This window comes from Marmota flaviventris, chromosome 9, assembly GCF_047511675.1.
Source record: "Marmota flaviventris isolate mMarFla1 chromosome 9, mMarFla1.hap1, whole genome shotgun sequence".
In the NCBI taxonomy this organism is placed as follows: domain Eukaryota; kingdom Metazoa; phylum Chordata; class Mammalia; order Rodentia; family Sciuridae; genus Marmota; species Marmota flaviventris.
In genome coordinates, this window is record NC_092506.1 from 23,130,253 (window position 1) to 23,157,160 (window position 26,908).

At 35.7% G+C, this 26,908-nt stretch overlaps 1 protein-coding gene across 2 annotated transcripts; it reads right to left on the reverse strand.

Annotated features, from left to right (window-relative positions):
- Positions 1–202: 202 nt before the first annotated feature.
- On the reverse strand, positions 203–24,111 carry Api5 (apoptosis inhibitor 5). 2 transcript variants are annotated; one of them, XM_027936482.2, is made up of 14 exons: positions 23,900–24,111; positions 17,470–17,631; positions 16,210–16,303; positions 15,566–15,631; positions 14,752–14,903; positions 13,464–13,670; positions 12,749–12,853; positions 11,532–11,621; positions 10,367–10,548; positions 9,566–9,659; positions 9,035–9,091; positions 6,408–6,484; positions 5,780–5,916; positions 203–2,336 (listed from the first exon to the last, which is right to left on the reverse strand). In XM_027936482.2, the coding sequence occupies exons 1-14, from the start codon at positions 23,966–23,968 to the stop codon at positions 2,314–2,316; spliced, it is 1,515 nt and encodes a 504-aa protein (XP_027792283.1). In that variant the 5' UTR covers positions 23,969–24,111; the 3' UTR covers positions 203–2,313. The 2 variants fall into 2 exon arrangements, with proteins under 2 accessions (XP_027792283.1, XP_027792282.1); XM_027936481.2 differs by having other exon boundaries at positions 203–2,341.
- Positions 24,112–26,908: the final 2,797 nt, after the last annotated feature.

Below are 26,908 nucleotides of genomic sequence, written 5' to 3' on the forward strand. Positions count from 1 at the left end.
TAGTTCCATCTTCCTTTAAAAGAACCAAGTCCTTGTTTTCAGAAGATACAGAGCGCATAAAAATGAATCCAAATGAGATGACTTACAAGGTTTGATCAAGGCTTCAAATAGCAGAGTATTGTCTATATTTTCAAGGTCTGAAACACTGCCTGATATACAAGAAGCAATCAATAAATGTTAATAACACATCAAGACACAAAACAAAATTACAAAAGGAAATTTATTTCAAAAGCATAAGGGAACATTTACATTTAAACAAGGTGATAAACAGGTGTCTTGCAAAAGAAAAACTATCCATGGCATGAAGTTTTTCAAAGTTATGAAGAAAAACAACACAACAACAACAACAACAAAACAACCCTAAGTTGTGATCTATTGCCTTAGGAATGGGAAGTAGAACGATGAGGTGGTGAGGGAAGGAACATAGTCAACTCAGTATCAAAACTTGAAGTCAAGTCACTTCTCCTCAGCTTTGAGTTTACAAATATGCTTTAAAAAAGAGAAGGAAAAAGTACATTTAATGTTCAAATTTATATAGCTGTATTTCCAATAGAGTTTGTCCTTGAAATGGCTTTAGGCCACTGGCTGATCTGTCTCTGAGGTCCAGACTAGCTGGTTAATTTTCAAATGGCAATTCCATGTTCCTATGTCTGTTCAGATTCCAAGGGAGCTTAGGTTCAGCTCAGTCTTTGGAATGTTTAGATTATTGCCACCATTCCACAGTTAAGCTGACCAACTTCTTAATGCTCACTTGTATCATTCTAGCCTTTTAAAAAATACTTTCCTCATAAACATGTACAGTAATTCTAACATAGGGGTTTTGCTTTCTTCCCAGTGTAGAATAATGGTAACAAAGACACCTGCATTGGAATCACAAACTATTCCTCAAAAAATACATTAAACTACTAGAAATGTCATTGTGGCATTTGATTTGAATAGCAAACTTGGGAAGGGAAGATTAACTGTGGAACAAAAATATATGAAACATTCAAATGCAGAGCAAAGGGTCTATGCTATTAAAAATGCCCATGACATTAGACACTCCACAAACCTCCCATCTGTTGTTTAACCTAAAGATTCTCTATTACCTAACTTATACAATAATTTGGTTAATAACCTGAGAAGTTAAAATCTTGAAAGTGGCAAAAGCAAACCAAGAGAGCATCCCTTACTTATTGGTACTATGTTATCAATTCATTTTTTCCTTGGTAGCCCTGGTTATTAAATCTCCAAATCCTAAATTATACTATGTCATCCTGTGAAAATCTATATGTACATCACATTTGGCTGTATTTCACCAACAGGGATCTCCACATTTTATCTTTGAATATACAGCCTTTATTTTTAGTTTTAAATAACAATAATCATGTAAGTGCAACTGACTCAAAATTCCTCTCTACTGGAAGTAAAACCCTAGATAACAAGTGAATAGTGGATTTAGCCTCAAAAGGATAATCACCATGTCAAAGACTACCCGTTCCTGGAATTTAAAATATTGATTTTTGTGTACTCAAGTTTCACGGCATGCATATATATATATACACACATACACATACATATGCTTATGTACGTATGTATGTATATCATACATACACATTTCTATTCGAATAGTAAGATCCCATATTCAGAAGCTATATCCCAGTATACGGAGAAGAGCACAGTGTAAGCAGTGCAAAGCAACTTACTTCCTCCTAAAAATGCATTATCATTTCTACATTTTAAGAAAGCTGGTAAGTATTTTGTGTTTGTGACAGTAGTAGGTGGAAATGCTGCACCATTGCCTAGCAGCTTTATTAAAAAAACAATGAAAAAATGTTAAGATTGACCATTACTCTTCTCCATATATTGGGCAAAAAACTAAGAGGGGAGAGGAAAATCAGTAACCTTTCAAAACTGATGATCTTTACCATATATCAGAACAAAATTGAATTTCATTACATTTTAGACTCAAAAGTTCTCAATAACAAGTTATCAAGATGTTTAAAAGCAAAAAGATTCACAATATGAAGTCCGAATAATGATGATATTGGAAAAACAAGTCAAGATTGTGGACAAAGCATCCAAAAATATTATTGAGGTTTTACCTTGGACATAACCATGGTCTATTACAAAAGTAGATCATACATACAAAGGTATAAAGAACATTAAGTTTTTAGCTGAAGGCAGCAGTCCTTAAAGGGACATCCCCGGCAATCCAATGAGTAGTAGAATTTAAGTATATTAAGCTCATGACAATGCTGAAGAATGTGATATCTTACTCAGTAGAGTCTTCCTCGACTACGATTTCCTCGGGTTCCCCAACCTCGGCCACCTCTACTTCCCCTGAAGGCTCCTCTCTGCTCTACGAAAAAGCGAACAAGGGTTTAGGTCTTGCTCAGGACTTCATGGTAGAGCAAACAGAAGAAATACAGCTTGTGCCTCGGAAAGTAGCAGTAGGCCCTTTAAAAGCAAAACTTGATTTTCTCCTAGTCCATTTCCAAGTTCATTTCGTACTTAAAATCAGGGTAACATTTATACTGAAGCATATATGGCATGATGTATATAGAGCAAAGTGCCTTATACATTCATACCTACTAAATTAAATGAAACCCATTAAGTTGTTTCAAGGTGACATGGTTATAATAATTGTACTCATTAGTTCTTTATTTTGGTGTTTATCACTATTAAAGATACTTAATATGGAATTAACAAAGCCATTGGTCTGTAATCAATTTTTAAAAACTAGGATAGACTGAAAAATTTCCTTTCAAATGTAACAAACAGGCAGTGTTTTTGGTTTGGAACACAATATTAAAGGCACCTGTATTCATGAAAACATGGGTATAAATGCAGAGTTCTTTTCATTGTTTTATGAGCTATATGAACTTACTAAAATTTTGCCGTGTGTGTGTGTGTGTTTTGAATTAGTGGTATAATTTTGCTGAAAAATCCAAGTTACTTGTTTCACACAGTAGAACAGAGTCTTTCATCCACTGGTTAGTCACTTTCACAGTCCAGAAAAATATTCCCCAAGAGTCCAGTGAAAATGGACTGAAGTTATCAGGAAGGGTGGACTTTTTAATCACATGGAAATAGGATCAAATCCCTTCACTGAATTTTCAAACTTACTCACTGCAGCAATCTTGTTAGCAGCAATAAGGAGACTGTTTTGCTTTTTGAATCACAATGTTGATGGCTTGAAAAATACCCTTTAAATCAACCATGTAATTCTTTTCTTTTTTTTTTTTTGCCATTATTACTTATTAGGATGATGATTTGATTATATTTTTCCCCCTAGAAGGAAATAATTCAATTGAGATAGAAAATAAATAGCTCTTTCCCCAGCTTAGCCAACATTTTTTGTATGTGGATTGGCATAGAAACCATTGAAAAATGTCATCATGTTTATTACCCTAGTGAACACATACAAGGTGACAATGTTAAGATACCTATACTTCTTAGTTTATTTTGGTGCCTGTCACTACCCAAGATGATTAATGAAACTAATAATTTCTATATTTAATATGAAATTAACAAAAAAATCCTACTGGTCTTCAAAGTGTATGCCATGTATGCAAAATATCTTAACCTATCAGTAATCAGTTCTGAAAAAAAAATCAGAGGTGTTCTGAGGACAAGATGTAGTGACAATGGCTACATTCAGGGAGATAGTAGCATTTAGTGGGCTGTAACTCCTGCAGTTTTTAATGTTTAGACTTGGGCCAATCAATGCAGATGTCTGCACATTTTCCTCCTACCATACTCATAAAACCTTCAAGAATTTATTATTATTTTTATTGTACATGTTTAAAGTGTGCCCCCCCCCCCTCCATTTTGGTGGTGCTAAGGATTGTGCCTAGGACCTTGCAGCACTCACTGAGCTATACCTTCAGCTCATAAAATCTTCATTTTCTTGTTTTCTTCTTCAACATCAACACACTTAACAGACTTAAAATTTTTTGGCTAAAGACTACTAAATAATCTTTCCAATTTTCATATGAAAAAACACCTAATGAGTATATTAAATACCGTATAAAGGCATTATTACATTTTTTTGATACCATAACCACTGAGCCACATCCCTAGCCATTTTTGTGTTTTAATGTGAGACAGGGCCTCACTTAATTGCTGAGTCTGGTTTTGAACTCTTGATCTTCCTGCCTCAGCCTCTTGAGCTACTGGGATGAAGATATTATTTGATGTAGTTTTTTTAGTACTGGTTGAATGATATAGCTATTTTTATAGTGTAGGAATTCATCAAATTTTCTTGGTTTTGAAGGGCTGCATCCTAAAGTACAAGTCTGCATTTTCACAGTGTTTTCAATGGTTTCCAGCTTTATATTAACTTCTTTAAAAAACTACTACTTCCAATTAAAATTATTATTATTATTTTTTGCATACTAGGAATTGAACCCAGGGCCTCACACATGTTAGCCAAGTACTCCACAGAGCTATACCTCCAGCCTTTTTTTATATTGAGACAGCTGCTCAGGCTGGCCTCAAACTTGTGATTTTCCTGCTTCAATCTCCTCAGTAGCTGGGATTACAGATGTGCACCACTATGCATGGCTTAAAATTAAACATTGTATATTCTAAAAAGGCTAAAGACAAAGAACACAAGTCAGAAAATATAGAATGTTCAGCACTTCTGGGCTAAAGTGAACTATGTGTACAGGAAGGAAATGAAACATGGGTGTATATTTACAAATAATTTGACTAAAAATGTATTAGGAAGGTAAAATAATTTGTGGAAACCAATACCTTGTTTGTAAAGCAAAAAACAAAGACACCAGTTAGTACAATAATAAAGAGCTCTGATATTCTTATTTTTCAGATAAGAAGTGAAAAGATGCACATTTACATATTGTTGTGAAAGTAGAGTTCTGAAATATTTCCTAAAACTGTCGTCAAGTGTTGACTGGAGTAGAAGGGTTTCTTTCTCAGTCTCTTATCTCACTTGGAAACAAGAAGTATATAGTTCAGGATATATTCTTTATGATAAATACTGCAAAATTAATTCTGATTGGTAATCAAAAACAACCACAAGCATGTTCAGTTGCTGGTATTGCTTTGTCTACCTAAGCAAGATAAGGAGCTGAGCTCGTATTTTTGTCCATTCTTTTAAAGAAAAGATCTATGAGGAAAGAAGCCAATGAAAGAGAAACTTTACTTCTGATTCCACAGCCTTGGACTGGTAGGAATGGACTGGTAGGAAGCTCTCCTAGCCAAGGAGATATGGGAAATATGGACAGGAAGACACACTCTGGGCAAAGGGACAGACTGCAATAGAATATGCATTTCTTATCAGACAATGCTTAAATACCTGATTCTACTTTCAAGACTTCTCCCTTTGAAAAAGAAACAGGCAGACAAGACCCCAAAAAAGTCATTAATCCCATGTTTGGCAGAAGCTATACTCATACCTGAAGGAGAATGCAAGTATTCTTCCACTGATCTATACCCCTAATCCCAGAATGTTGTGCCTTGAAGCTCGATATGAGAAAGCAAGGACTGGATGGTTAGTGCCAAATTTCTTTCATTTCTGTTGGTTCCTCTAAATACATGAAGCATATTTTTCATTCTTAAGTGCTTAAGTGTTGCATGCTCAACTCAGTGAGCCCACAAAGATGAGTTAGAAAGAAATGGGAGAAATTGTTTTCCCCACAACTTTAGTTCCCAAGCTAACTCAGAAAAGTCACCTGATAGAGCTATGATACTATATGAAATACTAATTAAAATTAAGTAAAATCCAGTTTCTGCCTAACTTGCATACTGCTTGTACCCAAACGGAAACGCTCACCATAATTAAAGTTGCCCAAATTGCTGCTATATTTCCCACTGGGGGGGTTATAAATCTGCCTGGCATCCCTTTTTGGTCCTGCTGGAGATTTCTTGGGTGGTGAACCTGAAGTTGTATCTTCGTTAGCTCTCTTTTGCCTGTAATAGTTAGAAGAGCAATAATTAAAAACACTTTATTATGCTAGAAGTTATCTATATGTTTATAAACTTAGCGTATCTGCTGTAAAACTCAAGAGGATAATCCCATCATAAAAAAAGGGAAACAATGCTCCACAGCATCAGATTAATTTGTGGCTTGATTACACATTGTCAAAGGGCATTTATTAGGTTCTAATATAATCTGAAATTCATAACTGGGTATAGACTTATACGCAAGTAACTCATTTTATAAGAGTTTTAGAAAAATCTAGTTATGCTATAGGAATACAAGCAAGTCTCCAAAATTGTATTCTACCACTTTATTTTACAAATACTGGAATCAGATTTTGTATTTGAAATTATGCTAATAGTAATATTTTAACATTACCTTGAGAATCATCAAACTATATAATGTACCCTTTTATATAGTAAAGTGACAAGTGAACTCAGATTTTGATAACACTCAAATCCCTTCTAAAGATATTACTTACCCTATCTCAACCTTCTGTACAGGTTTCCAGGATAATGTTACTGTGCTCTTATATGAAGGAGGAATGTGGAAGAGATCCTGGGGGCAGAGAATATTAGACAAAATTTTTAATGTATCTATTGGTAGCAGAAAGCTGTGGTGAAGGTAGACACATCTTAAATGCTGTGCGAGGTCCAATGTTCAATACCCAGCACAACCACTACCAAAAAAAAATGGGGGGGTAGGTTTAAGTGGAGGAAGCTTTGATTTATTCTTTCTGTGCTGGTGATTAAAATAGAGACCAGGATAAAATTGCAAGACAGAAATTAAACAGGGAATATTTTGTTTCCAAATCACACCAATTACCCCACTAGGTAATTTTGTGCATATCACTTAGAATGAAGCTAATTTTAAAGTATCATTTCAAAATTCAGATAAAACATTAGTATTTATCAATTTTAATAAACAAAGCCAACAAATATTTTCTTTTGCATAAATGCAGTCACCAATGTGCAATTTAGGAAAACACAAAGGTGCAATCTGTATTGCTTCTGCAAATTTTAAGTGGCTCAAAATTAGAACAAAACTAAAATCCTGGTTAATCATGTTTTCCTCCTCTAAATATTTATAAATAAATTATCAATAAGGGAAAAATCATGACTTAAATACCAAGTTACCAATAATGGGAGAAATGAAAATGTTTGCTGTATTTAAATGTTAAAATAATTCAGAACTAAAATAACAGCCTCATTATTTTTGAAACCATGAGTGGATTGCTAAACACATTATATATTTTTTAGTTGTAGATGGACACAATACCTTTATTTTATTTATTTTTATGTGGTACTGAGGATCAAACCCAGTGCTTCACATGTGCTAGAGAAGCACTCTACCACTGAGTTACAACCTCAGCCCATAAAACTTCTTAATAGCTTTACTTTAATTCTTTTTTGGATACAAGTAATATTTAATAAAAGTAAACATTTTTTTCCCATTTAAAATGAGTAATAATCACCACCTCCAACTACATGAAATTGAAGTCTAGTGTATGGGATAAATATAGTGAATTGGCCAATAAAACACACTTTGAGTAAAAAATACTTAAGGTTTCTTAGCTGGATGGACTTAGGATATAAGTAATGTTCTTAGCTTAGAAAAGAGCCACATGCAGAGTCTTCAATTTAAAATCTCCCTCTCCCCCCCTCCTATTAGAGCTTTATGATTATACACAGTAGCTGGGTTAAATCGTGACATACTCATACATACATAGAAATTAACTGACTTCAGTTCATGATCCCTGCTTTTCCCTCCTATCTCTTTCCTCTATCTACTAGACTTCCTTTCACTCATTAATTTGTGTTTGATTGGTTAATTTAAGTATCTTAAATCTCACATGACAATAGGAAACTGAAGTACAGTTTGGGAATTCATGAAAATAGAGTGAAGAAAAGTGGTAGAATAAGAATAGCTTACTAAGTAGAAACTAAAAGACAATAAAAATGCCAAGGGTGGTCCAAAGGACACCAGTTTTTCCTGTGCTTCCCCTAAAACAAACACACAAAAAAATCATGTCACACATTCCTGCTCAACTTAAATATTTCAGGATTTTCTGATAAGATATCCTACCATAGGTTGCTAATCCCATTCTTGTCTTTTCCATACATCTTACTACAGTCATCTTTAGATCTCTTATGTTTTCATGAAGAGGAAATTTTCTCATGGGCATGCATTATGTCACATGCACTTGTCAAATTTAAAATATTCTTTGTTTCATCTATCTTCAACATAGATTTGTATCACTTATTGAAATAAAATCAAATCTTAGATTTTAACAAATAAATGAATTTACTGTGAAACTGTTACCTATATTTAAGAGTGGTAATAATGGTAACTATTTTAAAAATTTCCTTTGGCGATGTGAATTAATTTTTTTACCTCTTTTATTCTTAATGCTTTATCACCTTTCTATTTGGCAATAATGTACTCATTCCTCACTGTGTAATACACTTTCACTTTCTCTGAAATGTTCCCTCTCTCTTTTGAGAAAAAATAATTACTCCCTGGGATTTTTACCAGATTAGCTAACACACTAACTAGTCTTCTTCATGCTCTAGGTTATTACAAATATGTCAGCAGATGTTTGGGAAAGCCAAACAGATCTATAGAGGGCAAGGTGCACCCTATCACACAGTGCAAAAAGCTCTGAATTTATTACATGGACAAGTTTACAAAAAAAGACCACAGGAAGATATTTCATATGCTATAGAGCACATGTCCTTTCTCACTGGAGTAAGTAACTTTGCTGGCTATCCAAAGGGCCCAACAGCATTCAGACCACTAGAACTTATAGTCATGGAAATTTCTGAGTTTAAATCTATCTGCTGCAATGCTTTGGGTCAAAGGAGATTTGCATGCTTCCCTTATCTTCTGCAAAACCTTTAAATAAAGTGAAGCAATATATGATTTTATGATACCTGCAAAAAATGCCACTTGGTATTAAAAAAGTACACAGTTTCAAAAGGCAAAATAATGAGGAAGAAATGGCATCTGTTAAACACTACCATTTCAGACCTAAAAAAAACCACGGAAAACCTTTTGCACTGTCTTTCTAGCTAGCTGGGAGGGTTAGATAAGGAAAGAAAGACTCACCTTGATTAAAACATTGATATTGTTCGTTATTTTCAACGCAACAACTTTAATCTTATTCTGCAAAGAGAAAACAAATTTAAATTAAAATGCCACTAGCGTCTATGCATATATTGCATTCTGATACAGAACTAGAGTAATTAAAATTTCTCTTTCGGAATAATTTCTACAGTTAGAGAATTCCTTGGTTTAAATCTAGATAATGCTTATTCCTATTTCTTGACTCTACAAAAGTATACAGGTGGCAAAGAAAATAAATCTCATATTCCCTCAACAGGTTAGAACGTTTTTAAAATGTTGTCCACATTTTTTTTTTTTTGAAAATATTTAAGGGATAGATGCACATAAGAGTTGCTTTAGAAGAAATCATTTTAAGTTATAGGAAGACGTAATTAAAGTTTCAAGTATTTCAATAGGACTAGGATGAAGACTGATTAAATTAAGCAAGATTAAGGAAACCGAAAATCTCAACACGTACCTATACAGTGTGTTTATGGAATTAGCAGTTTATGAGACATGAACCAAAATTCTTACCTCTTCTGTTTTTAAGGCCTCGCCTGTTTTACCCTGAAGAGCCAAGCGAAGTTGTCTAATATAAACCTGTAAGCCCCGTGCAAAGTATTGCAGCCTAAATGAAAAAGTATTTAATTAGCAATTCATCATTCCAATTTTGCTCTTAAACAATCTTCAACTGTAGCAAATTGATACTAAGTGCAGAAAATGGCATATGACCAATAAATTAAAGAATAATTTCTTAAAGTTGCCTGTTTCTAATCCAAGATTCCATTAAGTATTAAATCAGTCCCTCAGGCACAATAGAGGACAGTAAAGGTGACACTGTAGCTCAACATTCAAAATTTAAGACGTGAATTTTGTTAACAGAATGATCCAAAACAAACTTCTTGATGAAAACTACTTATATTGAATTTTTTAGCACTGCTCCTAACTATGTGCCAGGCATTTGCTAAAATCTTTACATTTACTGTCTCATTAAATTCACACATCTCTATGAGGTAGGTAGATACTACATCACTCAAATATAATAGATGAGAAAAATTTAGGGGGTTAAACAGGTTATGGAGCCTGCCCAAAATAATTAAGCAAATCAGAAGAGCCAGAGTCCATTTTTTTTTTTTTTAAAGTTCATTTCCCCAGTGGATTGTTATGCCACATCTATCGTATGTTTACATACATGACTATTTTTTAGACTCTCCACTGTTCCACTGTGTAAAGAAGGGTGGAGAGAATGTTCTTGTAGAACAAAAACAAAACCCAGGGAGCTTAAAGATAGCCATCACCTTTGCCAAGGACTGAACCACCTCAATCATATATCACCTGATTTTGAAATCTTTGAGCTTTTCTGCATTCAGTTTGGCTGTTAAGAAATCTGGAAGTTTTCGGCCCAACTGATGAAAACTGTACAACAAACATTCCACATAACTGAACTGCAGCTTGGGTTCTTCATTACCAGCATTCTCCCCATTTTCTGCTTCTTCTGGAGGAAGAGGCATATATTCCTAGGAGACGGAAGTACAGAGATGTTTGCAATCTTCTCTAAACATTCTAATTATAAATAAATATTCACGTAACTAAAAGGCATACTTTTAAAATATGGAGCATTAGAAACTACCAAAAATAGAAATTTGGATCAATGTTCTAGCAGGTCAGTTTTCCTTATTAACCTGTTACAGCTGTTATTAGTAATAAAGAAAATTCAAGTAGCTAACATTAGGACTTACACAAACAAAGGCATTATTAAAGTTAAGAGTCAGAATTCAATCTGAGTTGAGATTAAAAGTTGATCCTCTTAATGACACCAAAATTTTTTTGAGAATACGAGCCCATTCTATTTTAGGTATTGATTATCTTTATATTGAAAATCTGACCAAAGGTATTCAATATCAGTGCTATTACACTCCAATAGGTATTGCAGGTCTGGAAGAACAGCAGATGATGGATGACTCAATTCATGCCAAGGGCCTGCGGCTAATCATCATGCCAGTTATACAACTGCTTCCGTCAAACAAGAAAATCACTCAGTTATGCTGATAATGATTTTATCAGATGGCCTATTTTCTCTACAATTACAACTTAAATGACAGACTTTATTTCCTGGTTGCTAAAGCTACTTTGCCGCAGGAGGCTACTAGCTGGTGGCCTGGAAAAAATGATCCTCTGCAATGCTAACTTTAGTTTTAAGACTGTTTGGCACAATTGGAAGAGTTGCTAATTTCTTTCACACAGACATAGACATTTTGATATGGAACAAGAGAAAGATCTGCTATCTAAATTTTGTGTGGCACTATGCAAAGCATTAACAACAGAAGAAATACCAAGATGAAAACAGACTTTTTAAAAAAGTAGACAATGTTCGCCTAACTATTAATTGAGAAAATTATTACTTAATCTAAATGTCAAAAGCTGGTTCTCTGTCATTAATTAATACTAAATCAATCTTTAAAGATATATACTGATTATACCAAAAGGAAAAAGTTCTTACCAATAACTTATCAAATAGTTTTCTTAAATTTGTTTCTAGCTTCTCCATGTCACCACAAAATGAACTCATTTCTGCCAACAATTTTAATACCTAAAACAAAAAATATTATTTTTTGAGTGAGGACTATAAAATGAGAATAATCCTAGATAACTGTTTAAGGCTTTCTTTATTTTCTATTATGCTTTTACAGAATCCTTATGTTTGAACTGGGAAAAAAATCTTAGAAATGCAGCCCTACTTTTTACTGTTGAGTAAAGTGGAAGGCCAGAAATAATGTGACTTGGTAAGAGTGCATGTGAATGGCAGAGATCTCTAAAACAAGATCTCATGATTCCTAATGTATCTGTGAGAATACAGAAAAGAATAACAGACACTTTCTGTTATAGGTAAATGACAGTGCTAATTAAATGTAAAAATAAACATGTTAACTAACTTAACTTGTACTATAAAAAGACACTTAGAACTTTTAACAGCAAAGAATTATTTACTAGCATTTAAGGTGGGCTTCTTTTACTATTAAACTTTGTCTCCAGATAGTAACTCAAAATACTGGTAATCGTCAATATTCTAAATGTTCATCCCTTCCTTCATTAGTCCCAACCTGATGAGCCTAGCCCAGGACATCTGTGCATAGTGAAACTTTGTTGTCCCAGAAGCCTAAGAGGGAAATGGCACTTCCACTTCCACATTTCTATCCAACTCAAGAGTCATTAGGTGCTCTTCAGAATCAGAATCTTTACTAGATTCTGGGGATGCAGAAGTGAATTAGATTACATATAGGGAGAGAGAGATAAATAAGTATAAAGTATTACAGATGCTGTGAAAAAAATTATGTATATTACAGTTAAGATAGAAAGGCAGGAAAATAGTTAATTCCATTGATTAGGGGTTAAGGATATTTTGTTAATTGAGTTTAAATCTGGTTCTGTAAGTTATGGCTAGCAATAGAAACTGTTATATGTTATTTAAAAATGTTAAGGATTCCAAGGACTATAATGTAATCTATAGGCAGTGCTTTTCCATTGCAGCAAACTACAATTGAACCCATAAATCATTTCTATGCAATTAATCCTAGCCCAGGAATTTACTGGCTAGCCATTACCAGACATTTAAATTACTCCCTTAGAAATTATATCTAAGTTAGTGGTTACAATTTTGTTAAAATACAAGGGTATATTTTTGTCTTTTCAGTGCAGAAAACAGGAATTTTTTCTTACCTCTAACTGTATATCGAGACCCTCCACAGGGGTAGTCAAGGTACTGAGGTTAGGGAGAACTTGCTCACAGAAATAAGTCACAAATCTTGTGGAATGAACATTTTTCTGTATAAAAAAATCCAAAGAATATCGAGTTGTCAAAAAAAAAAGAAAGAAATACTTTCTCAAATATTACAGTAGAATGTGCTTCAAAAGTGTTAACTAAGCACCATGGCATCAAATACTGCAACTAAAAGTAAGATATAATGCATGCCCCAGGGCACCCCAGAAATAACATCAGCAGACTTGTACACTTCATTGCAGGCACCTGGAACACTGCGACATCTACAACCCTCTGAACTCTTCCATCAAAGAAGCAAATCAATTTGAAGTCAAATTCAGGAGGGTTAGTGTTGCATTTTCAGACTACATAATTCTCAAAAGGACAGATCCTTAAACCTGGGTGTTTCAAACTAAGATATACATAACCCAGAAAACTGATGGCCAGGGAAAACACAAAGCTAGAGACAGAATGCAAAATCTGCATGACTTAAAAGCAAGGCTTTAATGAAATTTCTTCCTGCATTTTTTTTCTCACAAACCCCACTCTAGACTCTCTATTCACCCCAGTGTGTTATGAATACTTTTATGGAAAAGTCTGAGAAGAGTATTTCAAGTGAATATCGATAGATAATAGAGTAATCAAAATATGAGTTATATAAAACAAAGAGCTCACAGAGAAGAGGGGTACTGCTTGCCGCGTGCACTGTAAGAGCCTGTCCACACAGTCAGGATCTGAGGGGTTGAAGGTCTGTTCTAGGTCGGCCTGTTCAGCCACAAGCTCTACTAGTTGCTGTCTTCCACTCACTGTCTGTAAGCTTTTTAACCCAGATAGTATTTTCATGAACAGAACAAATTCTTCACCAGTCACATCTTCCAAGACCTGGAAAAAGACAATTCAGAATAACAATATTTTTATCACTGGAATGGGCAGGAAAGATCAAAACTTCATGAAAGAATGGCAAATTTATTTCAGTTACTAAAGTCAGTTTGATATTATTGCTTCTAAAATATTGATGAAAAGACAACTTTTGGCTTCAGAGTAAACCATGCACTCTCCAAGGGGACAAAAATTCATTCTTAGGAAATTTTACTTGGTTACCTACAAAGCACAAGATACACATCCAGAATGTAAACAGATATACAAAATGCCTGTGGCATTAAAAAGAGTGGCTAAGAAAAAATACATACAAAAAGGCTCTCTTCTCATATCATTGGGTCTAACCCTTTGTATTTACCGACCAAAGGAGTTTGCAATCATGACATACTCTTGCATCATGACTTATTAGATGGGAATAGGTAAAATATTCAAGGTATTCCCAGGAAAGTCATGCCTTGTTCAAGGAAGAAATTTTAACAGCAAGAAAGTGGTGCTATTATAGAGAAACTTTTGAAACTTCTTGAACATATTAGGAAATGTAAATTGTTCCCAAACTTTGGCACTTTAAAATGAGTGAAAAGTTAATTCTGACAAACCTTGCCAATTTTAGCATCTGTAACTACACTAGATTTTTAGCATCATTTTAACGTAGCACTAAGTTTGGGAACACATACTACATTTACCCTCTTGTTCAAGAAGTTTACAAGTTTCCTAATAATAGCACATTTCTAAATTACTTCCTTGAACAAGATGACTCCGGAATACCTGAAGGGGAGAAAGAGGTAGGAATCAGGGAGTTTCCTAAAGGAGGTGATCTAAACAGAGTCCTAAAAGACACATAAGTTTTGAGGACAATACCAGAAAGGATTTAAATATGATTACATCCCTTTAAATTAATTCACTACTTTATCATTATGAGTGGCCAAATGCTAAATACCATATAAAAGAAACTTGGGAGTTCTGTGGTGGTTCTAATGGGATGTATCATTTTTCTCAGGCTACATACAGCACTGGCAAATACTGCCAATTTGGTAATTGTTATATTGCTTTAGAGAATTTCTATTAAATGATGACAGCAGCTTACCTTTTTGGATTCAGTTAGGATAAGCTCCTCTACTTCCTTTGTTAGGACTTCATCTGGTAAAGTCTTGAGTTTGGTAGATAGGAATTTAATAGCTCGTTCTCTAACAATGTCCTCTCCTTGAAGTATTTGGCTAAATAAGCCACCTAAAGTTCCTGTAAAAGAAAATAGTTATCTGCAGCAAGTCAATGTATACTGTAAAGAAGTTATAAATGTAACTCAATGTATAGCATTTCTTTTCAAACAAGATAAATATCATGGATATCATCAATACTGGCTAAAAGTTGGTTTAAAATGTCTATAGACCCAATACAGAAGTAATCACACATTTTGTTCTTGGCTAGAATCAGCTTGAGCATGACTTTCCCTTTTTATCATTAATAATAAATCCCAGATATTTCAGAAGAATTTCTATAAAGTGCAAAATAAGTTTTTTTCCAACAGAATTCTGAAGGAGAAGTATGATTTGTTTTTGCAACTTTCTTTTTTTTTAGTATTCAATTTTAGTTGTAGTTGGACACAATACCTTTATTTAATTTTTTATTTTTATGTGGTGCTGAGGATTGAACCCAGGGCCCTGCATGTGCAAGGCAAGCACTCTACCACTGAGCCACAACCCCAGCCCCTGTAACTATTTCTATTGTAATTTTCTAGTCACAAACATCTTGACTTAAAGTATTTTTTGCTTTCGTTTTGCTTTTTTAAGAATACCTACAGTTTTTATGAAATAAATCTCTGGGTGAATTCCAAACTTTGTCCTTAACCAAACTTATTTCTTAAACTATCAAACACAATTCAGAATAAGAACTGGCCTTACCTTTTGCATCCATCTTAAATATACTTAACAGGGCATTGTTTACTAAGTTAAATTCTGCAGAGTCATCTGGATAGAGAAAAAGTAGTGCAGTGAATATAAAATAAATCTTAAATACCATTTGTTTCATTTCTAAACTTAATATTCAACATAGCTTTTCACAGATTACATTATCAGCAAACTTATATCTAAGCAATTTTCTCAAGTACCAAAAAGACACATTTCCTTATAAGGACAGAGAACCTGATCTAGCATACCTAGGAAACTTTTATGTAAAGATGGTACAATTATTGAACTACAGGAAACTGGGGGTAAAATTACGATGATGATGATGCATCAAAATTCCCAAGAGAATTCAGTCTTTACACCCCTGAAAACAAAATTAAAAACAAAACACCAAGAATTACAAAATCAGAGGCAGGGGATATATATATAGCCCAGTGATACAGAGTTTTCTAAGTGAGGCCCTGCGTTCAACCCCCAATACCCCTCCAAACACAATAAAATAAAAATTACATAATCAGAAGTCATTAAGTTTCAAATTACTGAAAAAGTTTAACCTCTGCAGTAGGATCTTTGGCACCCCATCCAAATAGACACTATTTCAGAGAGAAGTTATACAAAAAGGTAATAATAAAATTTCTTACCTGTCTGCAAAAGTTGGGTTAGTATATCTGCCACTCGGGGAAGATTTTCTCCAGTGGCAAATTGAGGCAGCTCTTTAATTGCTTGGCGTCGAATCTGGGCATGATTTCAAACAGAAAATTAATCAAAGGCTGTTATCATCAAAAACAACAAATTCAGCTTTTTAAGAAAACTAATACCACAGAGAAACCATGTTAAGAAAAGTTATTAAAACATAAGATATGAGATTTTTAGTGTTTAAAAAATACTTTGCTCCAATTTTTTCTTTTCTTTTCTTTTTACGGATAGGTGTCACTACATTGTCCAGGCTAGCAAGTTCTGGGAGAACTTCAGTTTTCCTGTCTTAATCTTTTGAGGAGCTGGAAATGACAGGTATGAGCACTGTGCTTGAACAAATCTGCTTCAAATTAATATCCAAATTTTACAGAATATGTCACCAAAATGTAGTGGAAAGGATGTTAAATATAATACCTGAGATTGGTGTAGGCAGATTTGAGATCGCAAATGTTTATATACAACTGTTTGGTTTTAACTACCTTTGGACATATAATACAGTCTTTAAAACAGCTTCTGTGGCAATGTCATACTCAGGAACTCTATTTTAGAATTTTCAGTACTGACTACTTAATACAGCACTTATGGTTATGATTAATTCCAAATACTGATTTTAACTTATTAGGTTTAACGTTAAAAAAAAAAAAAAAAATCACACAGGGTTTACATCCAGGGTTTATATTCATTTATATGAAATGTTTGATTCATTGATTTCATTTGGAAAGCCAGGAGATAATACTTGAAAATTCTTAGAAACCTTTCATCAACAGCCAGAAATGCTAACAGTTAATTCTATTCCAGGGAGAAATAATTTCTTCTTATTCTAGTAATCATATATAATTATTACATTGGCCAATTATTTTTCTGCCATGCAAAACATATAAGGGTGTTAAAACTGTATTAACTAACAGTCTAATTTTATAGCACAATGAATAACAATATATGAGAAAGATGTGAGCCACAAACCATTTTTAGTAGTGAGTAATGAACACAAAAAACAAATCATTTTGTGATTCTACGTATTTTTCACAACAAAAGGTGGTAAAAGAACTAATACATTTTCTTAAATGTAGATTTAAGCCTAGATATGGTGCAATACCAGGAAATGCTGTGATATTTTATTATGCACTGATATGATAACTATGATTTTATTATTCCAATATAAAAACATTTGAAAGATTGTTGAAAAGTGTCAGTCATAAACTTACTGATACATCTTCATCCTCACAGAGGTCTAACTGTGCATTGATAGCAGAATCAGCCAATTCTGGAAAATGCTTAAAGAATTTAGGAATAAACTGAGCTGCTAATCGTTTTTCCTTTGTACCGCCTTTCACGCCATCCAATATCACTTGATAGGCATCTTTATGCTGAAAGAAAGAATGCAGCAGAAAAGAAGCATAATTTTGAAGAATGTGAATCTAAATACAACTTTAACAAACATGTTCAGGTCTGCTTTAAATTTTTAGAAGCTTAGAAATAAGACTTATTTTTGGAATTTTACTGCTTATATCAGACACCTATTTTTCCACCTTGTTGCTTCTTCACCCATACCCCGATTTTATTTTAATTAGGGAAGAGACAAAGATAATTGCAATTTTAAGTGGAAAAAGCAAATAAGATTGTTAATATACTAACATTTTTTCATTTTAGAGATCATTAACTCTAGATTTGTGACTGTGTGATGCTTAAAAATGGTAATGAACACCACAGAATTCTCAAAGAATTGCGTTACATTTAATCATTTACATTAATTTAAAAATTACCCCTATTTCCATTAGCACTTTGAAGAAGGTAGAAGAAATACATTTCTGAAATTAAGCAATTTCAGGAAGGTTAGGAAGAACAGTTTAATTCTGCTTCATCTCTTAGGATATGGTAGTAACAACTTATTCTATAAATCCAGCCAAATTTGGAATCAGAGTCTAAAGTTACATAGTAGAATAACACATTCAAGTCATTTGTTTCTTTTAAAAAGAATTCTTAAGTGCTCTAAATGGGAATACTCAACAAGTTCCTAATCCTTGTTACACAGCTGCCTCCAAACCAGTCCTCTTATTAAATGACATTGGTCAAGCTGGTAAGTAACAGTGATAAATACAGAATAAGACCATACACAGAATAAGACCATACATATATCTTTTGTGTGACATCTGAATAAAATTTTTAATAAATGAAAAATGTCCTTAAGAATTATAATCTTGATAGCAAATGTCACCCACAATTTAGTGTGCATTTACACTGTATAAGGAATGCACTAAGTGCTTTAGTCATATGAGCTTACATCATGCCATCAAGAGAGGAATGATTAACAAATATCCAGTAAACTGTAGAGTCAGCAAAATATTTTATAACTATTTTTTTCCATGGACAATATTCTGTTGAATGGAAAAAAAGAAAGTAAAATGTAAAGTTATCAACACACTAAACAGAACACCAATTCCTAAATAAGAAATTTCTGTGAAAAACATTTAGCTTCCTCATGAAATGCAGACATAACATCAGTCTTCAGGAGTTATTACTTAAAAAGTAAATTACATATTTTTCAGTGCAAAGGTTCAAAATATCATAGCTTATTTTTCTACCATTTCACATTCCTGTGGTTCACCGCACAGCTTCTAGTCAGATTTCATAAAATCAGTTTTGAACAGTTCTGACATCCCTACATTTTGCAGAGAACCACAAATCTAAAATTTCTATTCAAATTTAAAGCTTTACTTTTAAAGTAATGTGAAGAAATACCTTATATTATCTAAAATCATATGAAAAAATTGCTTACAGCAAACCTTCCCCAGGCCAATGAAAAAAACTTGGAATCAAATAAAAAGGAATCATTGGCAGGATTCAATGAAAGTCTACCAGGGACAGTGATACCTTGTCTACATTCCTCATGACAGGTATTTTTATTTTCTGGTGAGAAAATCAAGGCTCACAGAAGTGAAATAATTTGTCCAGGGCCATGCAGCAAGTTGAGCAGATCCAGGACCCAAACACAGTTATGCTGGGCTCTATAGTCAAGAACTTGGCCTAACACCAATCTTCTTTAATTGGACTGTTTCAAATTTATTTTCTAGGATCTTATTTAACAAAAAAAAGGGGAAAGCACTTATCAGATGTAGGACCTTCAAAGGTAAAATTTAAGCCCTAAATATAGGCTCCATGCAGACACTTCAACTGGGACACAGCCTTGCAAATACAGTAGGACCTTTGGAAATTTAATACATTTCAACACATTCAAACCAGAATTCAAAGTTTCTACCATCAGTGGGTCTTAGTTTCATCAAATAATTTAGTGACTATTACTAATAAAGACTTCAAGCAATTACCCTTAATATGATGCAAAATAAAGTGTGCTCTTTCTTGTCAGTTCTTGGAGTAATTTTCTACAACAGTATATAGGGAAAACTTTTTTTTTTTTTTTTTTTTAACTAAACAGAATTTAAGGTACAGTAGTTATTACTTGTGTTACTCAAAGTAGGAAACAAATGAAATTGAAATTCTAAGTAATCACAGTGACTTAGTGACAGGTAGAATGTTACTACAAGAAAATATTCCAAATAACATACAGTACTGATTATTTTTCGCATTCTAACACAATGGTATATTTCATTTAGACAGATAAATCTGTGATCCCAACAAGTTGAAATTGTAAACACTTTAATACATTTCTCAAGCTGCATACATTGGCATATTTTTAATATCTAAAAATAGAAACTTAAAAGAAACCTCTAAGATACTTTTAAGTAAAAAGTAAGGTACAGTTGGATCCACAATTTTTGTATGCCTTCCTTCCCTCCTCCTTCTCTAGAAAACACAAGACACACACATTCGTTCTCTCTCTCTACAAAAAAATTCATGGTAGTGACTTAAAACACATCCAATAGGCATAAGAGGTAGGTGATGTGCCAGGTAAAGCCATACTTAGGTCCATGATGCAGCCTCTCTGACATAAAACATTCTTTTAGAGAAGGATGGAGTTTCAACAAATACATTTCTTAAGTATGACATAAAAAGAAAATGTATAAGCTACATTACCACCTTCTGTCTTAAACTCAGTAAATCCAGTTTGTATGTGATGATAATACAGGCTGTTAATACTTCCACATATTACAGAGTACTTATGAACCTGGTCTGTACTTTAGCTTAATCATACAAAATAAAGCCACTGAAAGAGTGGTATTCATGAAATTAAAGTCAATAAAGCCCACACTGCTCTATATGAAGAGCCAATGTATTCAATGGGTAGGAGACCAAGAGGAAAAAGGAAGGGTTAGGCATTATATAGATCTAATCTCAGATCAGCTTCACTGCCAATCCCTTTAACAGGTATCTGGTATGTTTTCTTAAACTTTTCAGATTTTTGACAATACAAAATTAAGTATCTAAATTTAAAAATTAAGTAAATTCACAAATATTCATAACAAAATTTAAAATAATGGTGGACCACACCTTGCTTTATTATGGCCAGTGGGAAATGGTTAGAGAGAAATAGGAGCACAGCAAAGGAGGCAGAACTGAAGACAATCAACAGATGTGGGGGGAGGCTGAGTAAAGGGAACATAGAAGCAAAAAAAAAAAAAAAAGAAATATGATAAGAGAAACTAGAAGGTTTTGGTTATTAATATTCCCTTAGAATTTACCATTTGTGACAGGCTTATTAGAAGATATATGTTCCTGTGTATGTCTAGAAAGTAAAAGTTCCCTTTGTCATTCATCAGAATCCTTGTACATTTTTTTGGTATATATATCTATCTGTTCCTTCTTTGTATGCATTTCTTCAACTTTGAGAAAGAAATGTCTACTGGAGGGCAAGGTAGGTGCAAAGAGAGAAGCAAAAATAAATAAACAAATAGATTTAACTCAATCTCCAGAATATAACTTAGTAAAGGAATAAGAGAAGTCCACACTGAAATAAAATATACAAATCTAAAGTACTATTAATAAATACAAACACAGTGCTAAGAAGGTTCAAAAAGATAAAGATATGATCTGCTTGATGAAACCTCAGAGGACTTGTACTTTCCTTATATATTTTGAGGGCACACTCTAAAAGAAATGTTGACAATAGTGTGGCAAAGGGTGGCGGCAACCTGAGCAATCTTTGTGCTCACCTCTCTGGCAGCCAGAAAGGCTGAAAATCAAAAAAGCCAGAAGGAAGTTAGAGAATGACAAACTCAAATACAGTCTCAGTAAAGTGCCAGATAGGAATTGCCAGAAAACTTAAGTCTGGATTGTAAATCTCCTAAATTCAAATATTTAATGGTGTCTTCTCCATTAAATCTGCTCCTGCCTTTGTTAGTTAAAATTACAACCAATATCCTGAAACTCACTATCTTTTTTGGTGAACAGTTTTAGGTACTTTCTTTAAAAGGAAAGAAGTATTATACATCACAGCAGAGTTAGTAGGCATTACAGTTTGGGTAGCTTCAATTCTCCCAGAATTCAATGAACTGATGGCAAATCACTACACTTCCACTACACTTCAAGATTTTTTTAACCTTAAGTAGTTGCTCTATGGTTGTTACTATGGCGTCATGAAAGCACTGACTACCCATTGTTTACAGGAAAACAAGCTATATTCTAGTGCTAGTACATGGCAGGTGCTCAAAAAATGTACTGAATAAATGAAATCATGGGCTTCATTAAGGTCTGGAAAAATTTATGTCCCTTTTCCCTTTTCCAGAAATTTCTGGCCCTTATACGCTCTTCCTAAATAGCAAATTTTTGCTTTATGAAAGACATTGTTGCTCTCTTGGAGTCAGCTCAAGCTCAATCTCAAGCTTTTGTAATTAAAGATGCCCTAACAGGAAAATCTCGGCAAATCTCAATTTCTCATAGTACAGGTCATGTTGGTGCTTAAACAGTTTAGATTGTGGAGCACTTTGGATTTGGGATGCTTTACCTATACAGGCTATGCAAATATTCCAAAATCTGAAAAAATATTAAATCTGAAACACTTCTGGTCCCAGGAATTTCAGATAATGGATACTCAATCTGTACATATATAAATTACAACTTAGTTTCCACTTGCCCTAATACACTTCCAGTAGGGAGTTAAATAACTTCTACTCCACCAGAAATGAGGGTGAGGGATGAGACATCTCTTTGCATACAGTTTCAAAGTTTTCCAAATAAGATTCCACATATGTCTCTTCAGGAAAACACAATTTGCAAAGCAGGTGAGAATCACTGTTCTAGTTTCCAACTTATCCCCTCTTGCTGATGTGCAACAAAGTCAAATTTAGGCAGCTTAATTTGCTACAATCTTCCCCAACTCAATCAGAAGACAAATTATACAATGATTGAGAATTCTTCAGTGCTAGTTCTTACTAGGAACAACAAATTGAAACCATAACCATAGTTTTCCCCATTTTGTCTTAATGGGCAGAAAACTGCTTCAGAACTAACCTAACATACTCTCCATACATTTACAATAGTGTCAGTAAACAGTTCTTACAGGTAACAGTGAAATTCCCTACTAAAATGGAAATAAGTAGGGAAGGAAAATCATTTGGCACTTGAAATTGGTATAGTCATAATTCTAGGTTAAGTTATAATAAGGTCCCAACATAAATTTATTATTATTATTTTTTGCTTAGGAAGACACTGTACTTGATCTACACACATCCAAGAAAAGGACAGGAGGAGTACTGTCAATGCTTTAATATAGACTATCTAAGATGGTGTCCGCTTTCTACTCTTATGAGATGTGTAAGCAGAGGCACAGAAGCTTCTAAGCACTGAAAACATATAGAATGGGATTTCTAAACAATCAAGTTTACCTCCAGGGCAACCTGAACCTTGTTCTCAAGAATACACCCACCCGACTACTTGTCAACAGATCAATGTTCTACAGTAGTTGAAAACTAAACCACGTGTCTGGGACAAACACAGCAGAAAGTGCTTGCCAGAAGACTCTATTAAGAGCTGCATCCTTCCCCTCTCAAGACATTGCCATTGCACAGTTCTGTATTACTTTCTTCATTTAAAACAAAACAAAACAAAATCTTTCCTATTTACTTATGTGTCACCAGTCCCCCTCACTAGATGCACCTCCCGGGAGAGCACAAATCTTTTCCATTTGCACCTACAGCGCCCTGCACATCACCTGGTGCGCGATAGGCACTCAAAACAGGTACTGAGTAAATGAATCCTTGCGTCCTCGTTCAAGTGTGCAGGAAAAGGGCCCTTATCTGTTTTTTACAACCTTTGATCTCTTAAGCACTTTCCCTAAAGTAATAGAAACTTTTGCCTCCAAAGAGATTATTTTTTGATCTCTTGAAAACTTTAAGCCTAATCTTTGAATAACTAAGTTCTACCGAAACGAAGGAGAAAGAGAGAAGAGGAATCTCTACAGGGCGAAGAGAATTAACCTGAGCCTGAAGGGGCTGAGTTAGGAATCGCCACGGGGAGAAAAGGCTGGTTGAGGGCGGTAGTGAAGCCTGGTACCCGGGGGACCGTTCTCCCGGGGGAAGCCGGAGTCTATACTACCAGAGTGTGCAGCCCGATGAAACAGCCCAGCGCGGCTGGGAGCCCGCGGCAGCACAGCGACAGCCCCGCCTGGCCCGGGGTGCGCGGCGGGCAGCGCTGTAGAGAGGCCTCGGAGCTCCGGGCCCTGCAGGCCGCTCCGGGACTCACCTGGCCCACTTGCTCCGTGGCATCGGCTAGGATGCCATAGTTGCGGTAAAGCTCCTCCACCGTCGGCATGGTGAGCGACAAGCCCGCGGCCCGCTCCTGCTGTCGAAGTCGCCGCCGGCGCCACCACCGCCTCGGAACTTCTCCAAGCTCACGACCCGAACTATTACGCCTCCAGCTGCCGCCAGTGCCGCCGCCAGTCACCGCGCACAGCGGCCCCGCCCCCAACGTCTACGTAAAGACGTCACGTCGGGAGCGGCCTTTATGGAACGCCAATGAACAGCCCAGGGTTTTGTCGCCCTCTGGAGCTTGGAGGTGCAAAAAGCGGCAAGAACTATAAAATTGCTTCTTAATCTTGAAGGATCCTAGCTAGCCAGGAAGGAGCTCTTGATCTGGGAGGGGAAAAGGAGAGGAATGCTATGATAATTTCTTTTCCTCTCTTAAAAGATCTTACATTTGCTAAAATGGTGATCTTATGAGGAAGGAAATAGAATGAGAGATTACAAAGGCAAGATGTATAAATCACAAACCATCTTCCATGATTCACGGAAATGAACAAATCTGTGGCAGCTGCAGGGAAATGGGACCGTGGATAAGCAAAAAGCATTCAAATTCCGCTTTAAAAAAAATACCTCTGTGTCCATCAAGTTAAAGGGACGTGGTGTCAGATTTAGCCTGCTGGAAGAGTTTGTTATCCCTGCTTGCTGCCATTGTAAAGAATTAGGGACCACTGGACGGTGTTTAACATCTAAGAAGTGAAACCATGTATGTTGTTGTGGTTTGGATATGACATGCCCCCCTTCCCCCTAAAGCTCATGTATTGGAGACATGATATCCAATGTAATCATGTTCAGAGGTGAAATGATTAGATCACAACATCTATAACCTAATCCGTGGGCTTATGCATTTGATGAAATAATCTGAAGGGACTTCTGTGCTTGGTAGTAACTGTAGGCAGGTGGGGTGTGGCTGCAGGAAGTAGGTTACTGGGTGCTTCTTGCCCTTGGGGTTTATATTTTGTCTGTGGCTCCCTTGGGTTCTTGCTCTGCTTCCTGTTTGCCCTGAGCCCAGGAGCTTTCCTCTACCACACCCTTCTGCCATGACGTTCAGTTTCACCTCTAGGCCCAGAGCAATGGAGTCAGCTGTCCCTGGACTGAGGCTCTGAAACCAGAGCCAAAATAAACGTTTCCGCCACTAAGTTGTCAGGTATTTTGATCACAGCAATGAAAAGCTGACTCACACCATATGCTTACCAGTAAGCGTTCCAGGCCAGCTTAGTTTCATCTAAACACAACAATGGAAATCGCCAGGAAGATGTAGGAAGAAAACATTTGTGTAAACGATGAGCATCTAAACCAAAGTTAAACGTGTATGTGCAAAGGGATATTAAAATTGAATTTTCAAGATTGAAACATCAGGCTATATAACGGGTGGCCAATTTCAAAGCTCAATCCACTTGTGCAGAATGATTACAAACAAATTCCCTTACCCTTGTACTTCTTAGTCAGATTAAAGAAATTAGAAAGGATTAGATTGTAGAATGGGAGGAATTAGTAATGGGATTAGTTTCTCTTTGAGAGGATACTGTAGTTGTGAGTAGGCTGGGGCAATTGCTACCTCCTTCCCTCAAGCCTGGGACCATTCAGAGGAGCCTGGAATTTGGTTCCTGTAGTTGGGAGGCAAAAGGGATCAGACCCTGACACATGCCTGATGAGTTCAAGTTACCTGTAGCCACAGAGTGGAGGTGGCCTTGGGGGGCATCTATTGCAAGGGAGTTCAGAATGCTTCCTTGGTACCAGAGATGGACTACATGAAAGAGAAATTCTGGATTCATTTGCTCCTGGAGACTTCTGCCTGAGAATGAGAAAGGGCCCCAGATGAGAGTCACTGGTGCCGAATCTGAGTGCTGATTGGGAGCTGAGCCTGAGGACGTTGCTGTAGTTTGGCTCGGGAAAGTCCCCCAAAGGTCCATGTGGTACAGGCCAAGGCACCATTGGGAAGTGGTGGAACCTTCAAGAAGTGAAGCCTAGCGGGAGGAGTTCGCTGGGGGAATGTCCTCAAAAGAGATAGTTGGGCCCAGCCCCTTCCTTTTTCCCTTGAGCTTCCCAGTCTTGAGGTCCGCAGTTTTGTTTTATCATAGGCTCCCACCATGGTGTACCCAAAGCAATGGCACCAAACCATCAAGGACCGAGACCTCTGAGACTGTGAGCTGAAATAAGCTTCCTTTCTTTAGGAGGGGATCATTCAAGGTCCTTGTCATATGGATGGAAAGCTGGCATACGCACACTCTATGGGGGCTACACTTGGGGGTGACCGCTGAAGGACAGCCCGGTCTCTACACACCAGCCAACGTCTGTGGGATGGCACAGATAGAGACCTAATTTCTCCTGTCTTCTCACAGTGCCCTCCCAAAGCATGTGCCCCAGAGGAGTTGGAAGCTTCCGAGCACCCTGAATGGGGGAGAAGGAGAAGAAGGGCAAGGTGGGAAGCAGGTCCCAGCTGGACCAGAGAAGATTCCATTGAAAATCAATGTGGGTTCAGTTGTTTGGATGAACATGTTAATTTCTGAAGCAGAAAAGTCATGGGCCCATTAGGGTTTCCCTCTAGGGCTGGAATAAGACTCTTCCTTGCTATGGTGTGAATGTCTGTGTCTTTCTGTAATTTGCATGTTAAAACCTAAGCTCTGAGGTGATGGTGTTGGGAAGTAGGACAATTGGAAGGTGATTAAGTCATGTGGGTGCTGTAGAAGGGACTTAAGGGAGTATGTTTAACCCTTATTGTGCAAGGATGCCAACCGTGAAGAAAGAGAGGTCCTCACCAGCCCCCGAATCTGTTCTGATCTTGGACTGTCCAGCTTCCAGAATTGTGAGTGATAAATTTCTGTTGTTTATAATTACCCAGTCTAAGGTATTTTGTTACAGCAGCCTGAATGGATACAGGTATCACCTGAATAAATTTGAAAGAGATAGTGAAAGATGGTAATTTTACTGTAATGCTATTATTATTATTATT

Coding starts and splice junctions, on each gene's coding strand:
- Api5 (XM_027936481.2), bottom strand. CDS start 23,968: ATGCCGACGGTGGAGGAGCTTTACCGCAACTATGGCATCCTAGCCGAT. Junction 15,632..16,209: donor AACCCAACTTTTGCAGACAG/GTAAGAAATTTT, acceptor TTCTCTATCCAG/ATGACTCTGCAGAATTTAAC. Junction 12,854..13,463: donor AAGCAGTACCCCTCTTCTCT/GTGAGCTCTTTG, acceptor TTTTTTATACAG/AAAAATGTTCATTCCACAAG.